This window comes from Daucus carota, chromosome 4 (assembly GCF_001625215.2).
Source record: "Daucus carota subsp. sativus chromosome 4, DH1 v3.0, whole genome shotgun sequence".
Lineage (NCBI taxonomy): Eukaryota > Viridiplantae > Streptophyta > Magnoliopsida > Apiales > Apiaceae > Daucus > Daucus carota.
In genome coordinates this window covers 44531520-44558586 of record NC_030384.2, presented here as the reverse complement: position 1 = coordinate 44558586, position 27067 = coordinate 44531520, and the positions used below count along the sequence as shown (strand labels likewise).

General features: G+C 32.9%; 3 protein-coding genes across 9 annotated transcripts; 2 read left to right on the top strand and 1 right to left on the bottom strand.

The window, feature by feature from the left end:
- The first annotated feature begins 639 nt into the window (after positions 1 to 639).
- On the top strand, positions 640 to 11923 carry LOC108219265 (actin-related protein 2/3 complex subunit 1A). 6 transcript variants are annotated; one of them, XR_001806564.2, is made up of 17 exons: positions 640 to 848; positions 939 to 1027; positions 1393 to 1478; positions 2266 to 2342; positions 2534 to 2628; positions 3249 to 3318; positions 5063 to 5132; positions 5400 to 5473; positions 5601 to 5643; positions 6291 to 6372; positions 6753 to 6841; positions 6931 to 7016; positions 7214 to 7277; positions 8869 to 8975; positions 9108 to 9166; positions 9256 to 10749; positions 10892 to 11244. XR_001806564.2 is itself a non-coding variant. In XM_017392619.2 (17 exons), the coding sequence occupies exons 2-16, from the start codon at positions 958 to 960 to the stop codon at positions 9318 to 9320; spliced, it is 1137 nt and encodes a 378-aa protein (XP_017248108.1). In that variant the 5' UTR covers positions 640 to 848; positions 939 to 957; the 3' UTR covers positions 9321 to 9358; positions 11706 to 11923. The 6 variants fall into 6 exon arrangements, 5 of the variants coding, with proteins under 5 accessions (XP_017248108.1, XP_017248109.1, XP_017248111.1 ...); XM_017392619.2 differs by lacking the exon at positions 10892 to 11244 and adding an exon at positions 11706 to 11923 and having other exon boundaries at positions 9256 to 9358; XM_017392620.2 differs by having other exon boundaries at positions 9256 to 9358.
- A 3202-nt stretch (positions 11924 to 15125) lies between these two features.
- On the top strand, positions 15126 to 19620 carry LOC108218950 (uncharacterized). Its single transcript, XM_017392138.2, has 8 exons — positions 15126 to 15482; positions 15825 to 16664; positions 16751 to 17051; positions 17372 to 17548; positions 17652 to 17825; positions 18191 to 18391; positions 18479 to 18592; positions 19117 to 19620. The coding sequence occupies exons 2-8, from the start codon at positions 15862 to 15864 to the stop codon at positions 19450 to 19452; spliced, it is 2106 nt and encodes a 701-aa protein (XP_017247627.1). The 5' UTR covers positions 15126 to 15482; positions 15825 to 15861; the 3' UTR covers positions 19453 to 19620.
- Positions 19621 to 20736: 1116 nt separating this feature from the next.
- On the bottom strand, positions 20737 to 24128 carry LOC108219330 (zinc finger A20 and AN1 domain-containing stress-associated protein 8-like). Of its 2 annotated transcripts, XM_064091682.1 has the most exons (3): positions 23969 to 24102; positions 23776 to 23806; positions 20737 to 21655 (listed from the first exon to the last, which is right to left on the bottom strand). In XM_064091682.1, the coding sequence occupies exon 3, from the start codon at positions 21640 to 21642 to the stop codon at positions 21130 to 21132; it is 513 nt and encodes a 170-aa protein (XP_063947752.1). In that variant the 5' UTR covers positions 21643 to 21655; positions 23776 to 23806; positions 23969 to 24102; the 3' UTR covers positions 20737 to 21129. The 2 variants fall into 2 exon arrangements, with proteins under 2 accessions (XP_063947752.1, XP_017248205.1); XM_017392716.2 differs by lacking the exon at positions 23776 to 23806 and having other exon boundaries at positions 23969 to 24128.
- Positions 24129 to 27067: the final 2939 nt, after the last annotated feature.

The following is a 27067-nucleotide window of genomic DNA, read 5'->3' as shown; positions in this document are numbered from 1 at the left end:
TATAATCTATTAGCAAATTAAAAAAATAATAACTACTTTTACAGTTTTACTAATCCAATCTTCATTATGAGTTCAAACTAAGTTTCGTAGGAGTATAATAACAGCTCTAGAATTGTAAACCAGGATTTCAAAATAATGGAGACAGGAAAACGTTATTGCTATTGCTTGGAAAAACATTAATTGCTGAAAAAAACTATCAAACTTAAAAAAAAAATGATTGTTAAAAAATATTATTTTTTTTTTCAAGATAAGTAGGATCTTTAGCTTAATAGCCTCTTTGATTTCAAAAGGACAGATAAAATGTGGTCAGAAAATAAAAAAATTCGAATGGAGTTGCACTTTAATCGATCACATTTCCACGATCTCATATTTGTTTATTAAACTTTTGTTGGCACAAATTTGCATCACATAAATTTGTTAGTAAACACCTAATATTTGTTATGGGAAAAAAAACACCTAATATTTGTAATGAATACCATAACCCAACTTTAAAGGAAAAAGCAACACCACTATCAGATATTTAACAGCTGGTAATATTTCCCTATATTATCCGATAAATAAATATAATATTTAGAAAACCTTGACACAAAAAGAAAAGGAAGAAATACCTATAAATTAATGCAGATATTATCTTTTTTTTTTATTTACCGTTGGCAACTAATCTGAGAAATACTCAATCTGAAAAGTTCATCTGTCCGCGACTCCGCGCACCGCTTAATTATTTTCGGACTAGACGATCCCGACTTGAAACCGACTCGTAAATCAAAACTTAAAGGCTCTCCTCGTCTCTCCGTCCTCTCAGGTGCGTCAATCGGATAATCCTCACCAAGCTCCCCCCCTCATTTTCGGTATTTCTAAGCATCTCAATTTATTATTCGAATTCAATAAATCAATCTTGTAAGATTTCATCGAATTACTGATATATTTTGGATCGATAGGCAGATCGTCAAAAATTGAATGGCGGCAACAGCAGCTCATCAGTTCGCTCAGTGCACTACTTGTCACGCTTGGAGCCCTGATCATTCCAGTACTCTCTCTCTCTCTCGCCCCCCCAAACCCCCACACACACAGCAATTTACTGCTTTCTTAATTAATTATCAAATTTCTATAATTATCTACTGTTTTTACACATTGATTATCACTTTCCATGTGTATATTTTGATTTGATAATAAGGCAATTTTGTATTTCCCTGTTCTATGAAATATAGAGTTTCTATGATATTAATACTTATTAGTGTTAGACTGTTTATGATCGAACATTTCAATGCACGGAACCAGTACAAGATTAGAATGGCAATGTGAACATCTTTTTATTTCACGAATATGGTTGTTGGGCTAGTCTCCTGCCCCCTTTTGATGCGACGTTCTGATTTGTTCTTACAATATTTGCAGTGATTGCGTTCTGCCCAAACAGTAATGAAGTACACATCTATAGATTATTACAAGAAAAGTGGGAGAAGATGCATGTTCTTCAAAAGGTTCCCCTTGTCAGCTTTTTTTTAGTGCTCATTAGTTTGGTTTATTATTCAATGTGTTTAACGTTCCTCTCAGTTAGAAGAATAATTTCTATCTTAGCGGTAATTGTATCTTGTTGTATTTAAGTTATTGTAGGGATTATTTTATATGAATTTCACTTGTGCCCCTTCATTTGCAGCTTCTTCAACATATCACTGCACATTGGTACTCATAATATTGATGCTTATTTGAGCAAAATGAATCTTATTGCTCACATAACATCTTTACAGTGTGTACTTATATCGGTATATATCTACATAAGATTAGATTAAACGTTGAGCTTCATTCAAGAAGACAATATATTTGTAGTGTATATATTCTGATATATCAGTTGTGCTTCCTACAAGAGCGATTGAGTATTTATATATATAGGAAAACACTTTCTGCCTACATAATACATTACTACTGTAGTACTGTAGTAGTTTGTTTGTTTTTGCTAAGCTACTATAGTAGTTATACTACTTCTGCAGTAATTTAAGCTATGTTGATTTGTCACTACAGTGACATTGACGTTATCCCCTCATGCTCGGATATTAACATAGTATGTTAATCCGTTTTTTTTTTTGTGCAGAGTTGTTGCACATGCATAGGTTATTAAGAATAAAAAATTTAAGTTACTTTATAATGTCATAATGATATAGCAGTCTATAATTTGCTACTGGTTATTATACTTATGTCTGTTGGATATATCAAAGCTATATATGCACATAAGATTATCCTTTGATTTGTTTCTTATTCTTTCTTCCACAGCACGATCAAATTGTTTCTGGGATAGATTGGAGCATATCATCCAACAGAATCGTCACTGTATCTCATGATAGGAATTCGTAAGTCACTTTTGACTATTGAGTTCTGCAATCATTAACATTAATATTTATAAAATTCATTTCCGTCATTGCCCTATTGTGGCTATTGGCCTGAATAACTTTGTCGAATGTTTGGCATTTTCACAATTTCTTCTATTTTAATCGTCTGTTCCATTTATGATTTTAAATCATATATTTATTTCTTCCTTCAGATATGTGTGGAACCAGGAAGGGGCAGATTGGGTTCCCACTCTTGTTATATTAAGGATAAACCGTGCTGCACTTTGTGTTCAGTGGAGTCCCAGAGGTGTTGTATTACATTTCTGGCCCATATATCTGTCAATCATCATCATTACATGCATTTGTCTCCACTTTCTTGTTTCAAGTTTCCTGAATCATTCTGATGGGATTACTGCTCATTGTCATAAATGTGTGCAATATTATACTAGCTGAGTTGATTCTTTTAATGTTTGCTTATTGTACCACTTGTAGTTATTATATTATAAACTGTCATTTGGTGTGCTAGAATCTTATTGAGATTTACTTTCTGGTACAAGTAATTCAGTAACATATGAATTGCTGAAAATTTGAACCGCAGAAGATCATATTATTACAAGTATAGGAATTTTGACTTATATACACAAAATACATAATTTAAATGTATTTTAAAATGACTGAAGTTTATTATATAAATATCAAATAGTCATGAGTGAATAACCACAGTCACAATCTATATTCACATAATCACATTAATACAGGTATTCACCCATTCTAAAAAGTTCTTTAAACTTTATGTTTCATTTTTGCAAGTACTTTTCAATCTCTACTCTTTTTTTGAGTTTGATCATGAAACTAATTGAGACTTCTTTAGGTCTTGGTCTGAAGAATTTGGTTGGCATATCTAACAAGTCTTGTAATCCTCATTAGGGAACAAATTTGCTGTTGGAAGTGGTGCCAAAACTGTTTGCATATGCTACTACGAGCAAGAAAATAACTGGTAATTATATGGTTACAAAGTAATTCGTTAACTCTTTTCCTAGACCTCTTTAGTTGTATAAGTGCCAAAATTATATGTATTTTTGTAGCGTGCTTTTGGTACACGGCTGAAAATTTTTGTAGCTTACACTGCACTCTGTATTTTCTTTCCAAATTGCGACAATTTTAATATTTTAAAATTTAACATTTTGGTTTTTTCCTCAAAAGTTTCCTGCTTAAGCCAAATTAACGTCTCTTTTGGACTTGTAAATTATTGTGTATCACTTCAAGTAATCTATATTGGGTATAATTTATATAAAAAAATTTCAGCTTTACCTGATTTGTGTACCCTAGATTATAGAGATTGCAACTTATAGGGCTGTATTCAATCGGGATTATAATGGATTAATAATAATGTATGGATTATAATGGATTATATTTGATTTTGATTTTATGTGGAGTTTAACGGATTCTAGATAAAATTCATAAAGTTGATACAGGGTACTTAGGATTTAAGCACAATGCTTCAAAATCCTGTGATTATGGTGGGATTTCAAAAAGCATAAAATACGCTATCCATCATTTTATGAAGTCCAAAAAAAAATTCATTTGCACTTGAATACTATCACATTTTAATGGATTTTTAATTTTTAATAATCCCAATTGAATGCGATTGGATTTTAAGCATAATTTAAAATCTTGATTGAATACGGCCAGATTTTTAGGATAATCTGAAATCCTAATTGAATACCCCATGATTTCGATACATTTTTTTAAAAATCCGAGTTGAATACACCTGAATTTCATGAATGCAAGAAAGTCGGGCGACTAAGTGTCTCGACTAGTCGACCTGGCTAGTCAACTAGTCGACTAGTTAACTGTACTATTTTTTCTCCATTGCTGCACTGTTTTCCCACATTGTACAAGTTTTTTTCTGCATAAGTTTTAGTTTTTGAGTTTACGTTTTCTAGCATCTATTTTTTATCTGATTTTCTGCTCTTTTCCAGTTTTCTGCCTTTGCTGCATCAGTCTAGACTGTCCAGATTTGTGCCTTTACTGTATCTGTCTAGACTCTCTAATTTTGTGCCTTTATATTTACGAGTTTTCAATATGATAATATTGCTCCATTAAGAATGTGAATTAGTAAATAACAATATGAATTAGTGACTTTATTTGCATTTATGCACATCTCCAGTTACGTTTAAACATGAAATAATCATATTATCAATTGTTCATCTCAGTTGACTAGTTCTTTATTCACTTGAATCAGTTGGACGACTATTTTATCTTTCTATTTCATATTTTCTTCAAATTCCTGAAGATGTAAACTACAAGCTTTGAATAGGTCATAAATCTTAAAAATTAGAATTATATAATATGTATTATATCATTATAATTAATAATTATACTTATACTTTTATATATTACATAAAATTTATCGACTAGTCTACATCTAATCGAGTAGTCGCTTATCCAGAGGACCATAGACTCGACTTGACTTACTGACGTGTCAACCATGTCTTGGGGAGTATGTCTATATTATGGAGATTTATAGTGTTTAGAGTTTTATTATATTTATCTGCAACTGCATGATCAATGTCAAATATATCTACTTATCTAGGAGAAGAAAAGATAAGAAAGGATCATAAACTTATTGGATAGAACATATTATTGGAAAGAAAGTCCTACTGTTTCTTGCATCCTATATACATATTTAAATGTATATATTAGACTGTGATTGTCTTTGTGGCTTATCCTACTATCAGGTGGGTCAGCAAGCTTATAAGGAAAAAACACGACTCTTCTGTGACAAGCGTTGCTTGGCATCCTAATAATGTGAGTAATGCTATTGTTTAATGCATATATTTGAACAAGAGCTGCTGTATGTTATGAGTTTCAGGCTCTAGTGCCAGTTCAAATCTCTAATTCTTACATTTTCTATCTATTTTTTGGTTTTAAAAAAAAAGCCTCTTAAGTTCATTGCACCACCTTCGACTGCAAGAAGAGGATAATGACACCATACTAAAGTTGCTTACTGTTCCTTAATTTATATGATGTTACAAATGGTCTACTGAAATATTTCACTGTTCTGTCTTCCAATAGATTTTACTAGCTACTACATCTACTGATGCAAAGTGCCGAATATTTTCCACTTTCATAAAGGGTGTTGATAAGAGGTATGCTATAGTAATAAACTAGTCTTAACCACTACAAGTTTATATGTGCGTTGTGTAAATATCCTTGCACTTGTTTTTGTTAATATTACTGTGCTGATTAATTAAATCCATCGTTATCATGGATCAGGAGTTCAGGAGCAGGGTCTTCATCGGATGCAAAATTTGGCGAGGTTCATTTTAACGTTACATATCTTGTAACATTACTAATTGTCTTTTAAAATAAATACACAGTATTCAGTAGAATTGTGTCTTGCCTACAATGACTAAAAGAATAAAAAACTGAATTTAAGAACCGTGACAGATAAAAGTTCTTTTGGACTAATACATTCATGCTACCTCTTAACTCATGAACACTTCACCTTTACGATAGCCCAGTTATTCTTTCAACTATATGCACTGCGCCACACGCATTTGCAAACTTTATTGGTTATTAAATGCCAGATCCTGAATTCTAGTAAACCTTGTGTGTGAACTTGGGTACTCCTCTACAATAAAGTTTCAAAATCAAGCCATGCTTTTGTACGAAAAAATTATGAATTGATTTTTAGCTGCCACTTAGGGTGAATGGCTTATAAAATATATTATGGATTCTGCACTAAATAGTGTCATGCACAATTCACATTTTTGTACCCTTACCATATATGTAGTCTGCGGTAAGTTGTTTTAATATTGCCTGTTCGTACAGTGTTTTTCCCATTACTTGTACTTGTGTTGTTTGTCTTAACAAGGGCACCTTTATGAAGAATAGTGTATTTGTGTTCGAAGACCATAGCTTTATTTTTACATTTTTCCTGTTCCCAAATTTTTCTCTGAGCAGCAAATTGTTCAACTTGATCTTTCATTTGGCTGGGCATTTGGTGTCAAATGGTCACCAAGTGGCAAAACCTTAGCTTATACTGGTAAGAATTTGGTCTTTGCCTTTAATTACAGTTTGCAAGCTCATAAAATTGGTTTTGCAGGATCTCTGGGTACATTTATTTATAATGGTCAATGAACCTGTCATGATAAAAGTTGTTCCTTTTACTGATAAACGTTACTCCAGTTGAATCCTGTTGGATAATAGGATTTGAATTCTATAGAAGTTGAGCATTTTAAAGGATTATGCAATAGTTGTTCTTTGCACCTTGTCAACTTGTCAATATAAACACAAAAATAAGTCGAGGAATTCTATTTTGTTACTTTCTCCATTTTAGTCCTCAATTGATTGTGAATCGAAGTCATAAATACATGGTGTCAGTATTGTTGATATCTAACATATTCGTAACTCGATGATTTTCAGGTCATAATTCCGTTATCCACTTTGTGGATGACATTGGTCCTTCCCCTTCTGCCCAAACCGTAGCATTCCGTGATTTACCACTTCGTGATGTGGGTCAGCATCACTCTAAAGAAAATATCCTATATTTTTTCTGGCCTGTTTTTTGGAATTTGAGTAATTGACACATCAGTCTTTGCAGGTATTATTTGTTTCTGAGAGAATGGTCATTGGTGTTGGATACGATTGCAATCCAATGGTATTTGCGGCAGATGAGAGAGGAATATGGTATCAAATTTGTCTGAAAATAATAAAGCTATTTTACTTCTAGAGATTTTTGTCCAAATTGATGCTGGTTTAGTTCTGTACTTATTTATTTTGGAGGCTCCAATGTTATTTGGGTCAGCACTCAGCATTTCATTGCAGATTGTTTTTGCATAATATACCAAGGAATAATGAATCAATATCTCTTTACTATGTTTCAGGAGCTTCATCAGGTTCCTTACTGAAAGGAAAACAGCATCTGCTGGTGTTAAATATGGTTCACAGGTATAAGTGCAAGATTGCATCTCTTTGTCTTTTCTTTTCGGCAACTTAACTAATAAATAAAGCTTGCAAGGCATGCTGTTCTTGCATGGATCTCAGCTTCTTTTGTGGCCTTGTGGCACAGTTTTGATGAGTGTAATATATGTGTGTATATATTAATCTAAGGAAGAGAAGTTGTTGCACTAAATAAAAAATATTGAAGCATTTACCTTATCTATAAACTTTTCAGATTTATATGTTTCTTTCTTTTTTGTTTTGTGATATATAAAGGGGTGCCTGAGCATTTGTGAGGTGGGCAACCAATCAGGAGGGCACATTTATATATATATAACAGAAAATATGTGAATATAAACTCGTCGATATTAATGTACAATTATAAAGTTAGAATGATAATTAAAATTGTGAGAAACCACTGAGAGTGTAAAGATAAAGTTGTGCATCATGTTTGTCCATATAATCTGAAACCAGATTTTAGTTAAAGGCCATAATTATGAATTATCAATGTATTTCTCAGCTTGTTATCTTATATATATTAATTGTAAGTGAAATATATTATATAACATAATACAGTAATATAATTTGATTAGTACTCTGTATTTTGATAATTCTTTTCTTTTTTTTAGTTAAAAAATTGAGCTTAGGAAAAAAAGGTGCACCAGAGAAAATAGATAGTGAAGGATTTATGTGGTTGGTTATATACTTATGGCACAATGGTTTTGCAAATAAATACTATTAAGATATTAAACTATTGTAAACTATTTTTTTTTTGAATATTTTTAGTATATACTGTCAAACAGGATATTATTGACTGTAATAGTTACATGCAGAAATAAGTTTTTCAAAATTTAAGGTTTACAATATCACTATAAAGATAACATGAATTAGCAATTTTATCTTTAGAATAATATTACAACAATATTACTAGTGATTTTTGCTTAGATTGTTAAAAGAACAAAATTGAAAAATCATAATTAGTTGAGGGCGTTTCTGTACCTGTATACTTGAGCAAAATTTCCTGTATCTCTAACAAGGGCAATCTAGGTTTGTAAGAATCAATCAGGAGAAGTGTGCGAAAGAGCAAAGTAAACAAGAGTTCAGAGAAGCTAGCAACTAATCAGCAATAATACATTATAGATTATACCTGCCATCGGTTTTGGGACTATGTTATCAAATAGTTTTAACTACATGATAGACTGGCATTGCTTGATTGACTGACAATTACCTGTCGAAATGTTTCATGAAATGTCAGTTAATACCTAGGTAAAAAAGAAGTAGATAGCTCTGTCATCACGACGTAAAATATTTGTACAACCTAGTAGATATTGGTTAGCTACATGACTTTCCATCTCTATAAACCATGAGGATAGGATATGTATTTAAGTATGTCAATCACTCGTGAAATTGTAAACCTAAATGACTCCCAGCAAAGAAATTTTTAAGCTATGTACTCCACTTTAATGAGTCGTCTGGACCAAGTTTGATTGTTGTTACTCAGATATGACCACAAGTAGCTTGGTCATTTTTATTTCACTTCATATGTGTGAGGATAACTGTTTGGCAATGGAATTATGTAATATGTTTTCCCTGGTTTCAGCTGTCAGGAGCATTTGGGAAACTGTATGGACAATCGAAATACAGCACCGGCAATGATACTGTCCAAGTTTCTATTCCCGATGGAAATGTCCATGAAAACTGTATCAAGTACTCTTTATTTGCCTATAATGTGCTGTATTTAAATATATATGTTTTTTTTAATCTTGTTGTTGAATTTCAGAATCTTGTAAACCTGATACATGTTTGTTTTTTATTTTACTCTCCTCCCTACAATTCCAGTTGTATTATGCCACTCAATAAAGCTAAGGACTCTACAACAATGCGCTTTAGCACCTCAGGTCAGTGTGTGATGAACTTTCCTTTGTCATCTGATGATTCCTGTATACACATGAATCTCTTTGCTGTAACTTCCACCTAAATCAAACAGGGATGGATGGAAAAGTTGTGATATGGGATTTGGACAACCAACTAGATCTGCATGAGTATATATAGTTGTCTCTGACAAGTTCCAGATGCATTTGATATCATCTGTAAGTCTATTGTACTATTGATGTGGTTTCATCTTTCATCATCAGTTTCTATTTGGTCGGTCTCTCTTTTACTATGTAATGAAATTAAAATTTAGCATTTCTTTTCCTGTTTTAAACATTGACTTCTAGTGTATATATATCTGTGTGTTTTATAAGGTTTGTCCTGATTTATGATTGGGCATTGGATCTGAGGTCATTTATGATGGTTCTTGTCTTCTAGAGGATAGGCTTGAAACTAGAGTGATATTTATATTGAGGATAACATTTTTTTTAATGTAACAAATTTATTCTTTTTGCTAGTGCTTGAGAATAACCATAAACATCCACTCGTTGGAATAAAAATGTGGCATGCTGTATGCCTGTATATATTCGTCTAGTCTAGTACTCTAGTGTCGTTAAGACTTAAGATACAACAATACTGTATATAGTTGCGCAGAGAGATGCACAAAACCAGATTCGGGCTGGCCTAAAAAATATGACTTTTTTTAAAATCGGTTTAGAGTGGGCTTTTTCAAAACAGGTCGGGCCGGACCAAAATTTCTTAACAATATCTAGGCCCCCGGATCGGGATTTTTCTTATACTCTAGATATATTTTTCGAATATTCAATATATATATATATATAATAATATTCAATATATATATATATATATTAAAATATTAGTATATATGACTATTTTCTGATTTGGCTAAAAAATAGCAAATTAACCCAGATTTTAGCAAAATTTGATAAAAACATTAATTTGTTTGAGTTTCTACTATTTTTTTAATAAGAATCTGGACTATACCCAGCTTTTACCCGGCCCCAATCGAGCTTTAATAAGGATTCGGGTTTTTTCCGGATCAGGCCAAATCCGGGTTTTTTTCGAGCAAAGCCAGGCTTTTGGGAAATATACGTGGCCCTTTTAGGTCCTTGGTACCAAATGGCTACTTTATGCTTACTCTTCATTTTGTCTCGAGTATCGTGACACTCGATACTCGGACATGGTAATGGACACTCCGACACTTAATTTAGGTCAAAAACATGTAAAATTTTCACAATATCACCAAGTTGATACTCGGACACGTATCCACGTTGGACATTTTCACCCGAGTCCGGGTAACATTGCCGGACAGTTCTTTTTAGGATCGTTCTTTTCCGAATTGGATTGCACGGACTTCTCGGATTTGTTTTTTTGTGCGTCTATGGTTGCGGTTGTAAATACAGGATTGCAGTTAGGTAAAGCAGGAACTGTGCCACCCTTGGTATAGAACATTCTTGCAAATGTTTGAGATTTGCAGTGATCCTACATCGTTCAAGTTCATTACTGGAGAAATTGGAGTAGTAATTAATGTGGTAGAAATGAAGAAATAATAGCTTTCTGGCTTGCACCCAGCTGCTTCAGCCTTCAGGTTTTATATTACAGTAAATTTTTATGTATATATACCAATATAATACATTTCATCAATGCTGTCCCACCATTGCTCAATTCCATTTGATCTAGTTTATATAAAATACTCTGCCGTAAGTAACAGTGACGGTGTTATATTGTAGAGTATGGATCAGTGACGGTGTTTTGTTGTATGGGACCTATTGCTACCATTTTGGGATCTGAGAATGTGGTCAATATCTATAAAGTGAACACTGAACAACATTGTTTTTTCTTGGATTCCCAAATCAGTTTGTAAATTTAATAGAAGGGGATGTTCCTTGGAAGGCTTACAAGTCGAATGTTATGCTTTATCATATGGAATAGTGTATATTAAATGTTAAATGTAGGTAGGTCAGATTCGATTAAGAGAAAAAGCTTGATAGGTGGTTGTTCTTTCACATCACAAGGACTCCCTTCAATTTCTTGACTGCTACAGCTTATATTTGTCAATATATTAGATCCCAAGTTTTTTTTCCCTGTATCATGTACTAGTATTAAAAAGAAAACTTTATTTGACATGATGTATTTCGAGAATGAAGTATATCATAATTTCGAGATACTATAATTTAGTGAGAGATTATCAATATTACTATAATTTGATAGAAAATGAAAGATTTGTGGTTTAGTTCAAGTGGAGTGGGTTAGTGATGGAATACCTTGCTACTTTACTTATTAGCTGATGTATATAGGCGTGATAATAGAGGAATTAAAACGAGGTTATGAATTGATTGACAAGTCCACTACCAATATCTTGGTATCGGTTCATATATGGCACCCCTCTTAGAAGGAAAATAAGCAGCGTGTGGTTTACATAGGTGGTGTTGGCTAGACTTTTAAATTAATTTTAAGTTGGAAAATATATACTACAATTTGTACTTATAAATTAACGGATTTCATAGTAAAACTAACTGCATATCGTTACTGTAACCCTTGTAGGTCACTGTAACCTTATTCAGTTAGTTTGGTTCAGATCGTGAATGCAAGTCAGTGCTGGAGTAATATAAGGAGTCGGTGGCGCGATTCATGAGGCATTGTTAATTTGATGCTAAAGAAAATGGAATGTAAACCTATATTAACAGGGGTGTATTCGATTGGGATTTTAATGCATTGTTTTTAGTCTATGGATTTTAATGGATTGTATGGGATTTTGATTTTTTGCGGATTCTTGATGAAATGTCGCAGAGTTGATAGGATTTAGGTACAATGCTTCAAAATCCCATTGAATTTGGTGGGATTTCAAAAAACTTAAAATACACTGAAGAATGCCACAAAATCCATCATTTTATGAAATGAAAAAAAATCCATCAGCATTTGAATACCATCAGATTTTAATGGATTTTAAACAATCCCAATTGAATACCATCGGATTTTAAAGCATAATTTAAAATCCCAATTGAATACCACTAGATTTTGTAGCATAGTTTAAAATCCCAATTGAATACCTCAAGATTTTAATGGATTTCAAACAATCCCAATCGAATACCCTCGGATTTCATGAATGCAAAAAAATGCTTTAAAATCTCAATCCAATACACCCCTCTAAAGAAATTAACCTGTTGTTTAACTTTATTAATAGGATCTGGAGCAGATTGCATGTTCTCTCATTCTCTCAACAGTATTACTTTGAAATGGACAAGGTCCAAGTTGTACACAGTGAAGGTTCAAAGAACAATCAGGGACCCTGAAGCACTACAACTACTTTATAAAATATCAATATTGCTCTTTTTTAAATTCATCTGCTTTTTATTTATTATTTGTATAGTTTGCCTGATAGTCGCATTATTAGTGCTAAAAGCTAGATAATTGATTGAAGTTACAAATATTATAAACAGACTTAAAGAATGGAATATACGAATGAATTTCAGTGTTGAACCTATAATTTTATCAAATTTAAAGGCGAGAACTTTTTCTAGAAAATTTAGAGAAAGATTTTAAATTTAAATAATTTAATCGGAATTCAAAACTTTTATTCACCTACTCTTTTCATAAATAACTTGTCACACATCACGGTTCTGTGAACAGGAAGACTTACAAATGTTCGGAGATCTTTTGGGACTACTCTGTGTTTGTATTCGGAATTATATAGACCAGTATAGTCGTTTTATGGAATTGTGTGTTTCAAAATGTTTAAATATGTAAGTCTTGATATTTTTCATATTAACCTTCTTCTGGAAATTGTTTCGTGAGTTTGTAGGAAGATTAAGATAGCTGATAAGAGTATTTATCAGTGGAGTTGGTGATTAGGAAGAGCCAAATTAAGGTCCCATTTTTTCTGATTTTTTTGATATAAATTAAGGTCCCATCTCGCTTCAATGAAATCATCATCGCCCTAGTGGGCTCCTCTAATCCGGTTCGCCCGTATCGGCAGCTGACGCACCATCTTACTTTAACTTCCTTTCTTCTTTTGGTTAAATTTGGATCAATCTTCAGCGTAATTATTCCACCGACGGTATGTCAGATTTTGATTAATTACATATATTTCTGACCCCTCTGCGTTTAATTACAAAGCTGGGAGCAAACATTTATTTTTGGGTTGCCTGTGCGTGTGTAAATAAGTGGAGTGAAAATGATAATAAGTTAATGGAGTGTTAGAAAAAAATAGAAGTTTTGAGAGAAAAGTTAGGATTCTCAATTTTTTAAAAGTGCTTTTATATATGGATTTGTCTAACCTGTGACCTCAGGGCACAGGTTTAGGACATTTATTGTATCTTGTTTTCATGCACAGTGCACTAGTACCATTGTTAATGTATTAATTACTGATTAGAAAATTCAAATGTTCACATCTATCAAGAAAACTTGATTTTTCATTTACTTTTGTATTGTATTATATTTTTATTATTTATATTATTTAATAATATTAAAATAATAAAAAAAAGCATACATTTGTTATTAAATATAAAATTGGTTGATTCAGTTAGGAGGCTGATTTTAATTAGAAAATTAATATATATGCAGGGGGGCTTGTTATTATTTGTGGGTTGAGATCAATTAAAATTTGTTTTATACTCGATTAAAATTTAATAAAAAATATAACTTATGATCCCCACACTTTTTGAAATAAAATAATATTTTGTCATAAGTATAAAATTTGAAAGATAAGTAATAAATAGATATATAATTAGTATATATACACATACACTGATACTTATGCAAGTCAAAAGAACACTTAATGATGATAATTATGGCTTATCCTGTGCCCTCAGGGCACAGGATAGACATTCCGTTTATATATTTACACAAACAAATTATGAAAAATAAAAGACAGTAGTGAAACCTTGATTCTTCAAAACAAACGGGCTCTTTGTCCGTTTGAAGATATCGTTCATGTTTAGTTTTGTTTAATTAAATAAATGATCATATTCTATTTTATTTATTTGTAAAATTTTAACTTATACTCCTGTCGAGGGACGAGAGTTTAACACGTAACTTATTTTTTAATTTTTTATTTATATTTGTATGTATAATAAATTTGCACCCAGAAAAGCATATATTCTTTGTTAAAAATAAATATGTACCAAAATCCTCAGAATATTTTTAAATATATGTACTAAAATATATACCAATACGAATATAAGACAGACAAGTCGCATGACTACAAGTGTGGAATGTTCACAAAACACGGTTACAAACAAAACCACGTTCCAACAATTAGAGCAGGCAGAGTTAACCGGAACAGGTAGGTAAGGGGAAAACGTAACCGGGAATACCCGGTCAAATTTACTCACCGACAGGCTGTAGCGGGGCCTTGTGACAAATGTCGTGGCCTTACCATACATACAGATTTAGGCATTTTGCAGCATGGATATAGAGTGCAACAGCAGCTAGCTGTACACATACATAAAACAGCTAACTATGTCCTGGAAAATGAAATTCACTCCTTCCTAATTTATCTATTCTCGCATAATTACAATAAATTTATTTGTAAGTAAATCATATTAGTAATTTCTAACAAATTAAACATAAATATTGTATTTAAATAAATTTATAAAACTAATAGTTAAGATGTTTTAATATAACTAGTTATTATCATAATTATATATGTTTGTTCATTACATTTAAAATATTTCTAGATTCGACCGTATATTCAATAAAATATAACTGTTCCTATTTCTTAATAAGAAATTGAAGACCGGAGAGTCAGAATTCTGTATACATTTTCTGAACATGTCACATAAATGTCACCTAATTATTTAATAAAACAACTACTTTAAAATATAGATTACATGTATTTATATAGTATTTTTTTTATAGAGCACAAAATTTAAAGATAATGCGAGCATGGGGGAGAGACAATAGGTAGGTGGAGTATCTAATTATGCTTAAATATGGGACAACATCAGTAGCCTGCAATATTACTGACTTTGACACAGTAGATTTGTATAATCTAGAGGAGGATCATTAATACTCACTTTACAACTTTTCCTTATTAGCCACAAGAAACCATACAGAAACACCACATTTAATGCATTTATAATTATTTACGACTGATTTGAGAGAGAGAGAGAGAGAGAGAGAGAGAGAGAGAGTGAAGTTGCATAGTGGAGCAGAAAATCCGGGAAACTTGTGTTGAATCGTGGGCAAGTGGAGAGGGGGACGTGATGTCCGAAAGGTTAGAGGATCATCAGAGATTTAAGACACGAGGAATCTGCGAATACAACAACCTTTTTTTCAACTTGTTTTTCATTACACAACAGGACTACTAAATCCAAGCTTGTAAGTACTTGCCCCCTTTATCTACTTGCAACATTTCCAGTTTCTTCATCATTTTGTTATCACTTACATTGTTTTATTTCTGTTTCTTCAATCTTGAACTCACAATTGTATGTTCTTGTCACTGTCGTTTATTACACATCTTATATGTGAAAGTTTGGTACTGATTAATTTGGATAAGATGCAATAACATAGTAAGTACAGGCATTGTAATTGAAATCAAACTGGGCTGATTTTGAACGGAATCTGCTAATTTGGACTCTGATGTCTTAAAGAGTAATTCGAACAAAAGTTGTTGGAGATTTATGCCAATTTGGTTAAGCATTGTGGTGATTGTGTTTGCAGGTCTGAGGACGGATCTCGAGATTAAGAATTTTATCAGATGGTTGAAAAAGATAGCAAGGAAGCTGCAAATCGTCCTCCCTCTAATGTTGTGGACAGAGATCCATTGGAGGGGAAGGAAGAAGATGAGTATTCCGATACGGAGATGACAAATGAATCGTTGTCCTCTCATGGAGGTTCACAGATAGCTGACGATGATAAGATTGAAAGGGCGCCTAAAGTTACAAAAAAGCCTGTTAGGAAGGAAGCTTCTAATGGCGTTAAAGGCCAAAAAGCACCAAGAGCAAAACCTCAGTGGGGAGCAAATAATTCAAAGGTTAAGGCAACGCTTAACACTCCAAAAAAATCCACTAACCTTAGTCGAGCAAATTCTAAAGAGGCTGCCAAAATGTTGTCTGATAATGATTCCAAGAACATGAAGGTTCATCCAAACCCTTCATCAGAACCCTCTGCAGGAGTTGGTGTCGCACCTCTTGAAGATGTGAAGGAAGCTGATGTCTCAGATGAGGCCTTAAATGGTGCTCGTAGTACTGGGAGCGATGATGAAACTAGCAAGCAAGAAGACAATGAGGCTTTGAATTTAAAAATTGAAATAATGGAAAGCAGAATTGAGAAACTTGAAGAGGAGCTCAGAGAAGTTGCTGCCCTAGAGATGTCTCTGTATTCTGTGGTACCAGAGCATGGTAGTTCAGCTCACAAGGTGCACACACCAGCTCGACGCCTTTCTAGGCTCTATATTCATGCTTGCAAACATTGGGCTCAAGATAAGAGGGCAACAGTTGCTAAAAACACTGTCTCGGGCCTTGTAATGATCGCAAAGGCTTGTGGTAATGATGTCTCAAGGTATCAAAAACTTTCACTGGTTCAGGGGTTTGCCAACATTCTTACATGTCTCGACTTGTTAACCTTTTCCTCATTTCTTCTAACAGATTAACTTTCTGGTTGTCAAACACTGTTGTACTGCGGGAAATCATCACTCAAACATTTGGCAGTTCTTGTCAGTCGACTTCGCTTGCCAAAATATCTGAGTCTAATGGAGCAGGCAAAAAAAGTGATGACAAGTCTTTGCAACTGAAATGGAGGGCCACTTCTGGTTCAAGCAGTAAACAACTAAATAAGAACTTTATGGAATTCATTGATGATTGGCAAGAAACAAGGACCTTTACGGCTTCGCTTGAGAAAGTTGAATCTTGGATTTTCTCCAGAATTGTTGAATCAATATGGTGGCAGGTATTATGGCACAGTCAATTGTGATGATGCCTAGCTATCTTATATAGTGAATGTTGATTTTTTATAAAATCATATTGGAACTTGGGAAGATATATGGCATTTTTTATTTTTCAAAAATGTGGTTCTTGGAAGGTTTTCTGTGTTTGAATTTTATACTCGAACCCTTTGACCTAAACCATTTAAACATAAGAACTCTGATAGTGATAAAATGTATAGTTTTGGATATTTTACTCTGCCTTATGTACAGTGTATGCTTTTTGCATAGCTTTTCAAATGCAATTAATTCCATATTTACTTATAACTAACTTCTCATGGTCCAGACTTTGACTCCTAACATGCAATCTCCAGTCGTGACCTCTGGAAAAAAGTCCACTGGCATGCAGGAGAATAATTCTGTCAATTTGTGGAGAAACGCATTTCATGATGCTTTTAAGAGACTCTGTCCTCTTCGAGCAGGGGGGCATGAATGTGGTTGCCTGCCAGTGTTGACAAGAATGGTAAAAAAAATGTTGCCATATATCTTTGTTTCCCAAATGAAGTCTATATTAGACAATTTCTTGTAACAGTTAGTCTTTAATTTTGACTTGTGTTTGTGGTCAGGTAATGGAACAATGTGTAGCTAGACTTGATGTAGCCATGTTCAATGCCATTCTGCGTGAGTCAGCCCACGAGATTCCAACAGATCCTATATCAGATCCTATAGTTGATTCGAAAGTCTTACCTATTCCGGCGGGGGATCTGAGCTTTAAATCTGGTGCACAACTAAAGAATTCTGTATGTATCATATTTCTTCCTTTCCTCCCCAAACCATATCTCTGGCTATGTATTTGTACCTTAGTCAACTGAGCTAAGCACATAGCTACATACATTTAATTCTGTGTTCGTCACAGATATGCATGCTACATTGACTACTCAGGTGTTGATAGTGAATTACTGAAGAACATAGTCAGTTCTTTACATATGTGGTTTTAAAAATTCAAAAACTCAACACTAATGTACGGAAATTATGTAGAAATATCTAAAGGAAATTTGTGTAACAGTGTGTAGGCTATTTCAATTTTGTCCTCAATTTCTTAATAGTTTTAACATAATTAGTTCAAAATTAATCGTGGTAACACCTAGAAAAAATCCAATTGCAGGTTGGAAGTTGGTCCAGATGGCTTAGTGATTTTTTTGAAATGGATGTGGATGATTCTTTAACAGAAGATCAAGATAGCTCTGTAGATGATGTCACCCATGGAGGAGATGCTGAGCTGAAATGTTTTCATCTTTTAAACGCCTTGAGTGATCTTTTAATGCTACCAAAAGATATGCTTATGGACCGCTCAGTTAGAACAGAGGTTTGTACTGATATTACATAAGTACACGTTCTAAGACCTAGTTACAGTGATTCACTCCTTAATCTCTGATCCCTTTGTCATTTTCAGGTGTGTCCATCAATTGGTCTTTCTTTGCTAAAGCGTATCCTCTGCAACTTCACTCCAGATGAGTTCTGCCCTGATCCAGTTCCAGGTGCTGTGTTGGAGGCACTAAATGCTGAGGTTTGAATTCTATCGAACACACCCTGGTTGCTTTATTAGTTTGAATGCCCTTCGACCATCAGTGTGTAATATAATTTCTCTTTCCCTCACTTGGGATTCACATTGACTATTGTAATTTGTATGCTCAACAAAATATCATTTTAGCCTTAAACTTGTCCTTTCAATCAAGGAACAAAATTGTATCCATTTAAGTTTTTGCTCACATCCCTTTTTAAAAAAAGTTGTTCCCTATTGGCTTGTTTATGCATAAATTATTCTATATGAAGCGAAGCCTCTAAATTATGTTTGATGTTAGCTTTTTGACATTTAATATTCAATGTTATTCAGTCACTTCGCTCGCAAATATAAATAATCCATTAAAAATGTTTGGCGCATCACTGGTATGTTAGTGCTATTGAATGTTAGTAGGCGCAGCATGTTTTCTTTTTTCTAAATTTAGTTTATTTGCATTGTATTGCTTTATGATTTACGTTATCTCTCATGATTCAAGATACATATGCTGAAATATTAGTTTGTTGTTTCAGTGTGTCATAGAGCGTAGGGTGTCAGGAGAGACATCAGGGGGATTCCCATATTCTGCTGCTCAGGTTGTGTATACACCTCCTTCTGCAGTTCATGTTGCCGAAAAAATCGCAGAAGTAGGTTGGAAGTCGAAAATGAGCAGGAATGCATCCTCCGTACAGAGAAAAGGATATACAAGTGACGAGGAGCTGGAAGAAATGGATTCTCCTTTAACATCTATAGTTGAGAAATTGCCTGCATCTCCAGATGAAAATGGGAATGGAAACAAGTCGGATCAAAGAGGTTATAGTTCTACAAACACAAGGTTTGGCCTTCTCCGCGAGGTCTGGTTAGCCTGAGCTTTCTCTGTCTATTGGCGAGTTCCCTTCGAAAAATAAGATGCAATGTCACAAGTATAAATATATGACATTCTATATAATGTAACCGAACCGGCATATTGTATATTAAAGTTCACCTGTATGATAAGAGTATATAGAGAATGCAGTAAAACTGTATTATGATTTCAAGTTTCAGAAGATAATCCATATTTGCAAATTGAAGGTATCATCTTAAGATTGAGCAAAATGAAAATAATAACATTTTTCTCATCTCCCTGTATATTTTCTCAAGTCCCCATTATAACACACTCAGATGCACATCTTCTTTTTAACATCAGCAACCTTAAATGTTACATTTCCTTTTTTTCCCTTCAATCACAACTTCAGTGTTCTCTGAGTACATAATTTACTTCTGAAATCCGAATGCCTAGTTGTTAATTGAAACACACAGCTTGCATCAACTAAGTAGAGAACATGAAAGACTTGACACAATGGCCTTGGGCAAGTTCAAGCTGGAATCATGTAAAGTTGACAGCCTAACAGGCTCACACCCACAAACTTCAAGTTCTAATCATGTAAAAACTAAAAAGTTCACAGGCTCACATCCACACAAGACTCACGACTTGCTCCTTTTCTTTCTATAAAGGAGAATTTATAATGCATTAAAAAGATATTTTGATTATTAACTTTAAAATTTTCTTAATAAAAAAATATAGTTTATATTTTTATGAAAAAATTACAATCGAAGGCATTTTTGTGTGTACCTTAAATTACGTCAGAAAGATATATAACAGGAGATGGAGGTAGTAAAAAACTGACACAATGACCTTGGGCAAGTTAGAATCATGTAAAGATAGAGGCTCATCCGCAGAGACAGGCGTCTACTGCACAAAAAACTTCCTCTTTTTCCTCTCCAAGAAAAGCGCACACATATTTTTTAGAGAGCTCTCAAACATAGTCTCTGACGAGACTCGGATCCTCAAACCTCTTCCTCGCTATAGGGAGAAAGTGTTCTTGGAACACTGCCCAGTTGGCAGTATGTTTTACATTTGGTCAGAGGCAACAGAGTTACCTTAGATACACACTAAAACATTTCTCCTTGACGTCTGTAGGCAAAAACAGAAGTGTTAAACCAACTCTCCCAAACCTATCTACATGAATCTCATATATCTGACAAGGCTAACATGTAAACAGTAAATGCGAAATTTCAACAAATATAAATAAGGGGAGAACATTTTAAATAGAAATCAACATGCTACATAAACCAGAAAATGCAAGGATAACAGAGAGTGGCACAATTTAGGATAATTCAACAGAGAAGGTATATAGCAAGGTAAAACATGTCCCATTCCAACTGCAGGCAAACACACATATCGTTATGGATAATACCAACGTCATGCTAGAATATCATAATTTAAGACACACTTCACAGTATGGTTCAACCATAGATATCCATCAAGCCACGGGAAATAAAAACACACTGAAGCAAACAAAACTAAATCCTATCCCAGAGAACGCCTGCATGCTATTTGTTCATTTTACGGCATAGGTGTCCCCATCTCTCATGCTATCTTACTAATCATTTCACTAGCACCACCTAGCAAGAGAAATAGGCCAACTTATACGAAAAGGAAACAGCATCGATATTGAACAATCAGATCATATTTCATTACTGAAATCTGGAGGAATCCATGGCTCCTAGATCTTGTCGAGCTTCTCAGCCTTGATCACTGGGTTTGCTTTGGAGATAGCATCCTTTGCAGCAGTCTGATAATCAAACGAGCACTCATGTTTGTCAGAATAGCGATGTTCTGCACAGTACAAGTTTCCACACCTGCAACTGAAACCTGTCAAACCCACACGCTTGCGGCAAGTGCTGCACCTATTGGGGCCCACTTTAACTTTCACCTCTGAAGCCTGCTTTGAGGATGATGAATCACATGCCGGTAATGCCGGAGCAATCTCCGACTGAGCTTGCAAGTTAATAGCATCAGCAACTGCAGGCTCCTTGTTAGTACTCCCAGAGCCACCATTCACAATGTTTTCAATGGATGTTGCTGCGAGTTTTGCTTGTTCCTGCTTCAAGATCATGTCTTTGTGGCACTTGGAGCACATGTTCATGGTCGCTGCACTACCGAAAAAACCACAGTTGTTTACACAGAGAATGGGACCTTCGGGAGCTTGGCAGCCTGTCTCTTTAGAAGACTCCATTGATTCAATTATCCTGCATGCAATCATCTCAGTATCTATACAAAATAATTATTTTAAGAAAATGCACTTAGCAGAGACTCAATCGATTCAATTATCCTGCATGCACTTGTCTCAAAGTCATTAAGAAACAATATTTGAAAGAAATAAAAAAAATGAAAGGGACTTGGAGCTTCTATATGCAGGCAATATTATTCAGATAACCATTATATCAAGAATCAGAACAGTGCGATTAGATGATATTAGTTCATCATGAAATAAGCTATCCCAATTCCCAAGTGCCATCTTACCTACTAACATTATTATCTTTCCCCAAATAATTTAAGGCTTTGCATCTGAGAAATAACTATGAATAAAGAATGACCTTCCATGCGAATTTCGTGAAATGTAAATTAACAGCCCATTAAGAATTGGCCTTGGTCCAACTACCTAGTAAAACAATCAACTTCCAAAGATATGCAAGAAGGGATAGTTAAAAACATTAATATCGAATTTACTTCCAAATGGGCCAGCTGACAAGAATGATTAAAAGAAACCACATTCGTACTTACCACAGGTGAAGGGAACCAATGAATTAGTCATGCTAACTCTGTTTATTGGTATAAATAATAATTTTATTCAAAATTTAGGAAAAAAGAGACTTCCTGATAAGAAGGCAGTTGAATGCCAATTTCAGTCATCACAGTTCACAATATACCAGTTGTGAAGTATGTGCACCGCTGCTGGTTACCTTTAAAAATTCACAGTTGCAGTTTTTAACTTTGATTTATTGATTAGAAAATTGTCTGAGCAATATTTATGCACTTATGTATCACATTGGCAAATGAAAGAGGAAAAGAGCTGTTGATACTTAACACTATCAATAACACATTGCATGGGATCTTAAAGATATGTCTGTTTATTGTCAACAGAGGCTGAGGGCTGACCTTATGCTACTGATTGAATGAGGAAATCCCTGATGCTTATTATATAACACGAGTACTTCGCATATGAGAATGGGATAAAGACATCGTGTGCACAACATATAATACTTTGTCAATTAGACCAAATGGAACTCAGAATTAACAAAAGTCGGTCAAAAAACTCAAGATAGCAATCACAAAGGTTAAACAAAGAAGAGATGGTGCCCTAGGAACTCTGGGCCTGGAAAAAGCCACTTTAAACACTTTTCAAGTCAGAAATATAATCGACTTGGAAACTTTGCATATACACGAATAGAGTATGATTAATTTGCAGAACATAGAAATTACCTTTGTTTTCTAGTTATATTTAAAAGCAACACATAATCAATGAATATCGCAATAAATACTGACCATTAGAATCTTATAAACTTCATTAAAACATGATAGAGGTATCTTGTAATTAAATTAAAAAAATATTTTATATTTGTTTCCTCTGCCTATGTATTATGATAATCATAGGGTAGGAAAAACTATTTTAAAAGCGCCGCAATTTAGGTCACATCAGCAATCGAATACAACAAAACTACTTACGAATAAACATTAAAAGGTATGATTTGGAAGAATCACATCTCCCGAACAAAGTTAAAGATCTCAAATCTATTAAAAGTAAGAAAAATCAGGGAATATCGGCCAATAAACCACAAAAATAGTAACTATTCAGCACTCATAAATGTCAACCGAACACATGGTTGTGCAAAAGCAAAGACACATGAAGAAAGCCGCAATCCCTAGCATAAACCATCAAAAGCAAATAACAAATAACTCCTTCCGATAGCATGACTCGAACCACCAATATACGGATACAAAGCTATACAAAAAGTAGTCACAGACGCAATTCCCATATACAAGGCCACTTCTTTATAGGTCACTCAAAATCCTGGCATCATTTCCAGGTAAGTTTCACATAGACTGTCTAAAACTGGACCCAAAAAAACAGAAATTAAGATAATTTCAACACACAGAGACCTTTATTAAAACAAAAAATCAAAATTTTACACACAGAGAACCTAAATACACAAAGTTGTTATCATAAAAAACATAAAGTCAACAATTCAAAATCAAATATCCAAACTTTAGTCACAAGCCATCAATTATATCATCTATCTTCAATTACACAACCAAAATTAAGAATTACAACAACAAAAAAAGCGTAATCGAAAGATTGAAAGCTCACCGGACTTAAAAAACACAACTTTTCGGCCGATCTTGAGTCGCAAAATGAAAATTATTGGTGAGGAATTGAAAACAGAGATAAAAATCAAAGCAGCATAACAAATAAAATTAAAAAAAAACCTAGATACAAGATAAAAAAGTGTAGAACAGATGTTGAAAAGTATATATATAACAAGTGGTGAAGAAAGAATTACCTGAAATCTAGAGAGAGAGGCGGTGATGATCGGAGGGTTGAGATAATCGGAAGAGAGAGAGGCGGTGGAAGTAGTTCCGTGGCCCCGTAGAAGTAATAGGTGTCGACAGAGGGGGGTTTGTGCGTGTGTTGGTAACTAACGCATATATATCGTATTTATTACTCTTTTTTCTTCCTTTTTTCCATTTTATAATGGGGGCGGCTTAACTTAAAAGTGTGACTTATTGCTTAAAATAAAGAAGTGGATTATAATTGATAAGTGAACTTGACTTATAAGTTATTAACAGTGTTTGGATAACTTTTTCTTATAAGTCAATTGAGTGTTTGGTAATTTAAATGTATAAATTTTAAAAAAATCAAATTATTAAAATATTAAAAACTTTATTAATAAATAAAGTTTATTATATATTAAAATTTTTAAAACTTCATAATAAATGCAAATCACGGGAAAAGCTCAAAAAAAGCTAGCATGTCTAGCTTCCAGTTTCTGGCTTAAAAACCCAAAATAAGCACTTCGGCTTATTTTTGCCAAACACCACGTAAAAAGAAGAAACTGCTTAAAGTGCTAAAAGAAGCCCGGAAGCACTTATAAGAAGCTTAGCCAAACACCCACAATGTATTTCTTCGTTTTTATATGCAATTTAATTAAATACGAGTATTTTTTTTATGAAACGGTTATCACCTCAATTATTTGTTTAAGTAAATTGGCTAGGTGTCTGGTTTTCGGAAGGGTAATTGATGAAATAGAGGGGCGTGATTTCTTGGAGTAAATTGATTCAAACACCAATAATTTTTTTATTATTTTTAAATATTTATTTTTCAAACAAAAACTGGTTGATGAATAATTATTAGTAATCAATAAATAGAATAAAAGACACTAGTCAATATTATTTATATATCTATAGCTATTTATACATTATTATTGTTATTTTTATCTTTTCTCAAGTTATATTAAATGAAAAAAAATAAAATTTATATATATTTTTATAAATATTGTTCCCCATGAACGACTTTATATCTTTTTCATTTAATCTACTCAATTGTCATTATTCCATCACTTATACTTAATATTAATAAAAAGGATTATCCAAAATTAAGATTAATAAAAAAAAAGTGACACCAAATTAATAAGTAAGGCCATACAACATTAAAATTTAATTATGTTTTTTTGGTATTATATTATATTCGCGATATATCACGATAGACCTCTTAATTTTAACAAATTAAGGGTCGTTTGATCTGTAGGTATCCGAGAATCAGGTATGGGATTTGTCTATTCTAAACTCATACTTGTTGATTGGTTGTAAAAAATAAAATCACAAACTCATATTATAAAATCCCCAAGATTTGAGTTTTTTATACTAAGTGGAGAGATAGGTATGAAATGAATTTATTTATGATTTTTTCATGTCTCTATTTACGTAATATAGAATATTAATCTCTTATAGAAAATTAAATCAATGATGCAAAAACATATAACAATAATAATTTTTTAAATATTTTTCACTAATATAAATCTATAACACTCAACCGAACATGATATAGATATAATACCTCAAACTCTTACAAGTTTAATCCGATTTCTCATTCCAACCTCATATCAGTCCTCGAACCAAACAATCCCTTACGTATATTATAGATGATGGGGATGAGTTCTTTTGTATCCAATTGCGACTATAAAATTGGAGGAAGAAATATTTCAAAACACGTCAATAATGGATAAGATAAAATAATACTATAAAATTATTATAACATCGGGTACTAAAATATATATTACTTGTTATATAGAGGGGCAAAAAAAAATATACGAGAGCCTTTTGCGAAATATCAACATCTTAAAATTTTACCTTAATATACATTTGTTTCTAAATTTTTTCTATCAAAACATATTATAAATTAGAAGCAAAATCAAATATTCACTTAAACAATATGTTCTGCTTCTTGTATATTTTGAAAAAAAATCATCAACAACACCCTCAACATATATAATTGACCTTTTTAGATTAATTTTCGATATATATCAAGTGATGCAACTTGGAAGAACAAGTCCAATAGAAGATACTATATTTATTATATCGCACCTACTAAAAAATATATACTCCAACAGTACACTAAACTTGATTTTAATATAATAAAATGTTATACTTGATGTTAAATATAAAACTAAGTATACGTATTGTTCACTAAAGAAAAAAGAAGTACAAAAAATATTGAATTAAATATTCATGTTACAATTCTCCCACATATATGTATGTGAGAAAATAAGATGATATAAAATTATGGTGTTTTTCGTTTACAGAATGATTGAAAATTTAGCTCGGTATAAATTATTTAATATTATTTAAATTTATTCATCACAATAAAACTTTGATTTTAATATTTCAAATCATATCTTGGTGTTAAAATATAATAATAACTATTAGCATTTGAAAATTACAGATTCATCGTGCTTATTTAATATTATTTAAATTTAGTCATTACACTAAAACTTTATTTTAATATTACGAATCATATTTTGGTGCTAAAATATAATAATAACTATTAGGATTTGGAAATTATAGATTTACAATGCTCAAGTTGAGATGATAATTCGATGATCCACAAAATCTAATTTAATACTTTTCGTTATGAAATATACGTTATTTGGCTTTTGATACATATTTTCTTAATTCTTTGATTGTATAACAAAAAGTTCTATTTTTCATTTATAATATTAATTTATTTTTAAAAAGTAAAAAGAATAATTTTAACGATATAATAGAAAATTGTAAAAATTTATGCCAAAAAATCAAACATTCCAAAGGAGGGGGCCTAAAATTTTCCCCGCAGGCGGATATCTTAAAAAAGTAGCAGCAGTAAACCACTTCTAGTAGTGCAGTTCGAAAAGACTGCAAACTTTAAACTTTTCTGACACAAGGTGCTTTTGTACTGGTGGCGGGACCAGGTATAGCCAGCCTGTAGCATTAATTTGCTTAATCAGTCTCGGCTTTTAACGTCTTTTCTGAATATCACAGGAACAAATAAAATTTAGCTGATGGTAAAATATATACTCCTTCCGTCCCCTTTTACATGTACATTTTACTTTTTATGAAATCAAATT

Coding starts and splice junctions, on each gene's coding strand:
- LOC108218950 (XM_017392138.2), top strand. CDS start 15,862: ATGGTTGAAAAAGATAGCAAGGAAGCTGCAAATCGTCCTCCCTCTAAT. Junction 17,826..18,190: donor GTGCACAACTAAAGAATTCT/GTATGTATCATA, acceptor ATCCAATTGCAG/GTTGGAAGTTGGTCCAGATG. Junction 18,392..18,478: donor ACCGCTCAGTTAGAACAGAG/GTTTGTACTGAT, acceptor TGTCATTTTCAG/GTGTGTCCATCAATTGGTCT.
- LOC108219330 (XM_017392716.2), bottom strand. CDS start 21,642: ATGGAGTCTTCTAAAGAGACAGGCTGCCAAGCTCCCGAAGGTCCCATT.
- LOC108219265 (XM_017392619.2), top strand. CDS start 958: ATGGCGGCAACAGCAGCTCATCAGTTCGCTCAGTGCACTACTTGTCAC. Junction 2,629..3,248: donor TGTTCAGTGGAGTCCCAGAG/GTGTTGTATTAC, acceptor AATCCTCATTAG/GGAACAAATTTGCTGTTGGA. Junction 7,278..8,868: donor GTGTTAAATATGGTTCACAG/GTATAAGTGCAA, acceptor CCCTGGTTTCAG/CTGTCAGGAGCATTTGGGAA.